Genomic DNA, 8171 nt, shown 5'->3' on the forward strand with positions numbered 1-8171 from the left:
TACGACAATTCTTTCTCGTCATCAATATTAATAAAACAAACTCAAAGGATAATTGCTATTACCCAGTTTGTAAGAAAAAATAGCAATATATGACCTATTCTTGAAAAATGAAGTACCAAGAAAAGAGAACATCCAAAGCTTAACATTTCCTTAATAGTGAGCCAAATTAAAAATGTCAAACAATTGCATAACAAAAAAATAGAACATTTAGAATATGGATTGGATACAAATTTGTGATCCTAGGTGCAGTGCCGCTCTTTATTCTTCCAATAAGCATATCAGCAGGAGTGTTTCTACATGTAAAAGAAGTTCAAACCAATCATTGCTGCCTTGGATATTGAAAGCACAGCTTGGTCTGAGATATTACAGAAGGATGGACACACAAATGGACACAACATTGCACATTGGACTCCCCGGAAAAATTTGCTTATATTACAGACAGTAGCAATGAAAAATGAGATGCAGCACAGAGGGACAAAAGAAAGAACCCGTGTGGGGGTGTCTCCATCAAGATCAAATTCCCAACCAAATGACCATATTGGACCGCAGCAAGATGGGTCCTGAAGAAAATACAACTTATATCATGAAAAACAAATAACTTGAGCTCATCTTCCTCAAGGATGGACCAATTCTGACCATGGACTGAGTTGCTTTTTGAGAAAATAAAACTAAATCATAAAATTTCAACACTCTTGCCTCATCTCCCTCTAGGATTCACCAACTGTGAGAACACTGCACTTGTGGTGGCATCCTCTGGTTCATCATCAGCACCAGAATGAATGATGCTCATACTATTATCAATCGGTTGGAGCTGCCCCAATTGAATATCAGCAATATGATTTGTGCTATTATCCTCTGGATCAGCAACCTCAGAAGTCTCCTGAAGCTGAAGTGCATACTCCAAATTCCACAATACATCACCCATGGTGGGCCTATCAACACCATACTCAGCCAAGCATTTCTCAGCTGTCTCCCCGAACTTCTTAAGAGACCCTGGGTTGATTTTGCCAGCCAAAAATGGGTCCATAATATGGTCCAACATGCCCTTCCTCTGCCAACCCATCGCCCACTCTGCTATATTCACCTGCTCCCTTGGTAGACCAGGGTTCAAAGCAGGTCTGCTGCACAAAACCTCCATTAAGACAACCCCAAATGAGTACACATCAGATTTCTCAGTTAATTGCTGCCTTCTGAAGTACTCAGGATCAAGGTACCCAAAGCTCCCTTTAACTGCAGTGCTAACATGGGTTTGGTCCAATGCTGGTCCTGTTTTTGAGAGCCCAAAGTCAGCAACTTTGGCCACTAAATTCTCATCCAATAAGATGTTGGTGGTCTTCACATCTCTATGAATTATGCTTTGGGCTGCTCCAGTGTGGAGATAATGGAGGCCCCTTGCAGCCCCAATACAAATCTCAAGCCTCTGTTTCCATGAGAGGGGGAGAAGGTCGGTTCCATATAGATGGCTTCTCAATGGCCCATTAGCCATGTACTCATAAACCAAGATCATCTCAGACCTCTCATCACAGTAGCCAATGAGAGAGACAAGGTGACGATGCCGGAGCTTGGAAAGCATTTGAATCTCGGTCTGGAACTCCGCCATTCCTTGTTCTGACCTTGGGTTCCCTCTCTTAACTGCAACTTTCAAGCCATCTTCTAAGGTTCCTTTATAGACTTTTCCAAAACCTCCAACACCCAAAAGCAAAGACTCGTCGAACTTGTTAGTAGCATCCATTATCTCAGAGAAAGTGAATGAACGACCAAGACTCGATACCCCAGATGAGATGAAGCTTGCAGTCCCACTCTTTTGAGAGGTGGTGGAGACCTTGCTCATAGTTTGAGAGTTACCATATAGAGGCAAGGCAAGCCATGGATGAGACTTTGGTCTTGGCTTAGAGGACCTTGGAGCCACAAAGCAACAGTAACAGAAAGCGAGTAGGGCCAAGGCAACTGTTACACCTATAGCAGAACCAACTAGAATTCCCACCTTACTATTTTTCTTTTTTGCAATAGAAGGAAGAATCCCATCAACAGAGAACTTACCATCCAAGCTTTTAGCTTCATTGCTCATCTTCATGATCTCCAAACCATTTAGAATTGCATCAGAGGGGTTTGATTTATCCTGGCCAACACTAACATACAGGAAACTCGAATTTGTAGAAGAATTGGAAATAAAATCCTTGAAATAAGGAACATTCAAACTCCCAGTCTTCTCAGATATATCAAAGCTAGGCATGGCAAGAACCGAATTCACGTACACATTGAAGATGAGCTCATTCATCGCTTTGCTTACTATATCACAGAAGTGGAGACGAACAAAATACATGAATTCGGGATCAACAGTGAAAACCCAAGTGATATTGAAGATGTCATTTACCACATTTGCGTCCCCCATCCTCTCAGCAGTAGCATAAACCCAATTAGGGGCAGTTTCAGGGGTTACTCCAGTTTGATATTTGATTATTGAAGGATTAACAGAGTAATTTTGAGCAGAGTTTTTGACATGAAGGTAACTCCGATCATTCTCCCATCTTCTCCCCAATGTATCATTTCCTGGAATTATTATAGGCCCACCCATATTCAGTCTAAACACTGTTTCAAGAGCCAACCCAGAGAGGCCATTGAAAGAAGTGAAGGGGTTTAAAGCCAAAGCCTGATCAGGAATCAATTCATCAGGTACTGAAACAACCTCAATCCCATTAACAAATGAGACCGAATTGTTTGAGGGGGCAAAGTGGAGATAAAGAGTATCAGAGGTTACATTGATCAGATACTCTTTGAAGAGGTAATTAGTGGTCTGGTTTTTGAAGGTGAAGTTGCTCAAGAGAACGAATTCATCGGTGATTACTGTGAAGGTAGCAGATTTTAGGTTGTAGGAGGGGTGAGAAAGAGGACAGAGGTAAAGGCGAACAAAATGCCTACCTTTTTGGTTGATGTCAAACTTATAGGTGCTGGATTCAGTGAAAACCCTAGCCGACTGATAAATTGGGGAAGGAGCAGTAGAGCTAGAATTTACAGTGATGCCCTTATTTAATTGAAGAAGAGAAGATGGGGATGAATCAGGAACAAAGACCTGACCTTGTGAAGATACATTCTGAGAAGACCCACACGCTAAAAGGTAATTATCAATGGGAAAAAATGTGCCAGTTGACTTGGAAACCATTAAAACACAAAGAACAAGAAGAATACGAGCCATAGAAGACAAATCAAAGGACCCCAACTTCATTTCCATCGATCTCAATCCAGTTTAAAAGCCACTATAATCAAAATGGGATCAATATAGCTTTTCTGCAGTTACAAAAAATAGGAACTTTCAATGCAATCCAAGCATTTCAGCTCAAAATCGAAATGATAGGATGCTTTGAGAGTTCAGAAAGATCTCAAAACCTAATAAAAAAGAAAGCTTGTAGGTTTGTTTTCTGTCACAACCTCTCCAGACGCTATCTTCACAACCACATGAAGAAAGAGAAACAATGACACATTCTTCCCCCTCCAGGTTTCAGCAAGAAAAAGGATCACCTCAGAGATAAAGACGAGAGAAAGTAACAGATCTTAAGAGCAAATGAGGTCGATGAAAGAAGAGAGACAGAGAATGCATGACCAAGAAAGGTAGGAACTTGGGTTTCTCTCTGTAAGAAGAAAAGAAGCAAACATGTTGTCTCTCTCTAACCTCAGAAGAAAAAGCAGGGAACTTGGGTCTCCCCTCTCCTTCTAGAAATGCTTACCTTGTGAGAGATAAGTGATGGGCACGTTCTTGGGTTATGCGAAGTAGAGAGACAAGAAGCCAATCCATCCACAAATAGAAGAAATGGCGATGGCGAGGGAGAAAGAGATAATGGGTGATGTAACCTTGTTCTACTTCTTTTAACAGCTACTTCCAGCCTGTGGCTTAGCCTGTCATTTACAGGTGAGAGAGGACCCACATGGGTTTTCTTTCTCTTCCTTGCAAATGGGCTGAAGTTTCTCTCTCTTCTTCCTATTTCTCTCACTAAGCCATGGCCATTTGCTGTTATTTGGGTACCTCCAAATTTTTATTCCATTTTCTCTCTCTACTCTTTGGGGTAGGTACTTTTTCGGTTTCTCTACTCTGCTGCACGTTTCTCCCAACTGCTGGAATTTAAATTAGAGGAAACTGCCATTGATGCACTGTAAACCAGCTCTGCTATTTTATATCAAGCTTTGCGTGTTCCTTCTTTGAAGAGGAGCTTAAAAAAAGAGAAAAATGGAGAAAAATTAACGAGAAAAGGAGTGGGAAAAGAAGCTGGTATGTCTGGTCCGGTATATTCAATTAAAAATCGGAAAATTCAATTTATTACCTCAACTATTCATACAATATCATTAGTACCCCTACTCTCTATGCCTAAGATACGAAAAATGCTGCAGGGACTTTCATGGAATTGTAAGTTTTTTGTAAGGTTATAATAAACCGAAAAGACCAACAAAAGGAGATCAGTAAATGCGTGACAGTGGTCCAATGGCCAATCTGGAGCGCGACTTCGGGAGGAGCCGCGACAATGCGCGGCCTTTTCAATTGACGGCGTTAGGATTGACGGACTACTTTCCCGTCACTTCCGTTACGAACGGAACGGAGATTGGCTGTTTCGGTTAATCGAGTAAACGTTACGGGGGAGGTTGGAGAGTGATGGGGAGTTGAAAAGAGTGTTATTGATGGAATTGTTGTCGTAGTTAATGTTTACATTACACGTGAAGATTATGACACGTGTCAAAATCCGGTTACGTGTCATGTTTCTGTTAATTTTTAACGTTGATTGCTTGTTGAGATTGCTTTAATATAGGAGAAAGAGTTGTTACCGCTGGTGTATTAATTATCTCTGGGCTTGTAACGTGCTAGTAGAACAGAGGGTCTGGTTGGCCTTGTTGTGGCCCAACCCAAGTTATTATGGAAAAAATAAAAACGGGTTTTTTTTTTTTTCTAATAAATAAGAAAAAAGCTCAAGTGATCCCTATAAAATAGGGTTAAAAAAGACATAATACATATTTTTTTTAGGGTAACCCCTTTCGAGGTTATGGAAAGAGATCCCAGATGGAGATGAGTCTCCAAAAGATAAAGATAGCCTCCAATAGAGAGGAGGTATTCTCATGTGATTTTGGGTGCGTTAAGTTTTCACTTTTAGATAGAGAAAGTTTTTTGGTTGCTCTCGAAATGTTATTTATGATAGCGGTTAATGTGGTGGGAAAGAAGATATTGATCGACGGTGTTACGCGATCGGGATAGCGAGTTTAGAAGGAAAGATTGGTTAGAGATTTCTACCGATGTTTAGAGAGATATATCTCTCGTAACAAAAACTGTAATCTTCATTGTGATAGTGGATTTTGATTTGTTGAGGCCATGGATGTAGCCCCACGAGGTGACCCACATAAATCGTGTGTTGTGATGGTGTGTATTTTTTATGTTTTCTTTGGTTCTCGTACTTGATTTATAGTTGTGTTCATTTACTTCACATTTAGCCATTCATATACAAGATTTTGGTTGGGATCCCGATATTTAAGATTCCCAATTCCACAATTTACGGGTTCTCGAGAACCCTAAATACATTTTGTGGCTTAAGTCTTAGTTTTTCAAAGTCCCTAATTGTTAATGAGATATGTTAATACTGTGTTAATTTGAAAATTTTTCTTTCTTGCTTTGGGAACATTTGGATATAAGTGATTATGATAGTGGTGATCATCAGTTTTAATTTTTTTCTTACATTGAGCATATTTAATGACACATTTTAGATATGTAATGGTTAAAAAGTGAATGGTCGGTCTGACTATCGACTAGTGCTTTGGTTGGTACGAGCTAAATTAAAAATTAGATTTATTATAAATCGGTCAAAATCAATGTTTAATTAATTTTGGCTGATCTAACCAATTTATTTTGATCGATTAGACAAACTAAACAAATGGTCTAAGAAGGGTGAGGACCTTAAAATTTTCCTTAACCTGTCCCAAACCCAGGTAAAAGAGGTGCGTTGTATTAGGTAGGCAACCAATATAAAAACTCTGCTAATACTTACTATGAATTTGAGACAGACTAAACAAAATTGGATAAGATTTTTTATAATGTAATTTATATTTTTATACTATCAATTATATTTTTTTCTAGGTATTTAAAATTCGATTCAATTGGATTAACCAGTAGTTGAACCGATTTTAATTGAACTAGACCTATAATTAGTGGCAATTGATCTGTCCGAATAACATTGCTAACACCAAAGTTTGCATTAACTTGTGTGTATAAAGGAAAACATTTATACAAAATATTAACCTTATACTATTGAAGTAAGAAGCACCTCAAAAATCCATTAGAAAAATGTTGTTCCAATGCTAAAAAAACCTTAAATTGATTATCTCAATCTAAAGATATATATCGATATGAAAAAAAAATGATTTCAAGTTATAAAAAAGTGTATCTTGTAATGTATTATCTCCACTATCCATTTTCAAAAAAAAAAAATTGTTGGTAAATCCATTAAATTTTCATTGTTTTTTTTAACTTAAAATTTCTTAATAAGAGGTGACAAACTAAAAATATAATTTGAGAATGTATACTAAGAGAATTTTTGGCACAAGAAGGTGACAATGTATGAGGGCTTGATGCTCGCCCCTATGTTTTAAGCCTATTTTTATGTGTGGGTTGCCACCATATGATATAGTTCCGTACTCCATATTTGTTAGACTGGAGTTGGGATCAATGACTTAGAAGTACCCCGAAATATGTGTGGATGTGTGTGTGCAAAGAGAGTAATACCTCTCCTATCGCCGACTTCTCTCTATCTAACTCGAGTCTACTTCTCTTTCCCCAAATGCTTACCTCTTTTGCTGAAAAATTAAATTTCAAACTCTAATCGATGAGTTACATAATGATTTGTTAAAACATGTGGCTTTCAACTTTTTCAGGTAAACAAACAAAAGAAACTGCAGTTTCCAGCCTTTTGGGTTTCTAAGAAATTAAAATTGCTAGTACCAAATAATCTAAACAAGTTCTACATTCCATCCATTGCTTCAAGTTGCTGGCATTTATTAGGACTCCAAAGGGACATTTGGCAACCAAAAAGTTAGTTGCTAGACTTTGAATTTTTTGTAAAACTGCAGCAATTACAATGAAACTATCAAAAATATTTTCAATATTGAAACCGCATTTCTCAACACTATTTGAAAGGGGGCTCTAATTTGATTGTTTAGAGCCTAAGCTCTATACAAACCACAATAAAAAACTATACAAACCGCACCCTTTATAAAAACCATCCAAAGTGGCACACATAACATCCAAATTTCATCTTGATTAGATCTAAGGAAAAAGTATCTGACGTTTTGTCATATTTTAAAAATGACAAAACTGTTCACAAAACGAGATATCCGCATTTCCCATTTTGTGATCGATTTATTTACTCTTCCATGGTGTGGTAAAGTCACATTTCTCAAATGTGGATTTCCTTATTTTTATTTTTATTTATAAAGTTTAAAGCTTCAAAAATAGTATATAGATCGAGAGATCTATGAAAATCTTAAAAATTGACAGTCCAAAAATGTGTTACAAACTACACTATTTTCAAAACTTGAAATTCATTTTTTTTCTCATATCCATGCATCTTGAAGTCGAGATGATCAATTTGAAGATATTTGGGCATCAAAACAACCTCTTCTAATGAAATTTTTGAGGTAGGCACTAACTTGATTGTTTAGAGCCTCGGCTCTATATAAACTTTTTATTTATAAAGTTTAAAGCTTCAAAAATAGTATATAGATCGAGAGATCTATGAAAATCTTGAAAATTGACAGTCCAAAATGTGTTACAAACTACACTATTTTCAAAACTTGAAATTCATTTTTTTTCTCATATCCATGCATCTTAAAGTCGAGATGATCAATTTGAAGATATATGGGCATCAAAACAACCTCTTCTAATGAAATTTTTGAGGTAGGCACTAACTTGATTGTTTAGAGCCTCGGCTCTATATAAACTTTGCCCTTTTATAGAAATTATAGAAAGTAGTTTATGAAAAGTAAATGGCCAAACCCGCTCTCAAAGTTGTACATGCAAATTAATTATTTTATATTTTATAAAATATTTTTTAATAAATATTATATGTGTGAGTTATTGAGATATGTAGATGCCCAAAATTGCAACTCATCTAATATTGTTTATGCTCAAATTTGCGTCGATCTTT

At 37.2% G+C, this 8171-nt stretch overlaps 1 protein-coding gene across 1 annotated transcript; it reads right to left on the minus strand.

Moving 5' to 3' along the window:
• Positions 1-219: 219 nt before the first annotated feature.
• On the minus strand, positions 220-5540 carry THE1 (protein kinase family protein). The gene has a single exon (XM_006841695.4). The coding sequence runs from the start codon at positions 3227-3229 to the stop codon at positions 698-700; it is 2532 nt and encodes an 843-aa protein (XP_006841758.1). The 5' UTR covers positions 3230-5540; the 3' UTR covers positions 220-697.
• Positions 5541-8171: the final 2631 nt, after the last annotated feature.

This window comes from Amborella trichopoda, chromosome 2 (genome assembly GCF_054954075.1).
Source record: "Amborella trichopoda isolate Santa Cruz 75 chromosome 2, AtrichopodaSantaCruz75HAP2 v2.0, whole genome shotgun sequence".
NCBI lineage: Eukaryota > Viridiplantae > Streptophyta > Magnoliopsida > Amborellales > Amborellaceae > Amborella > Amborella trichopoda.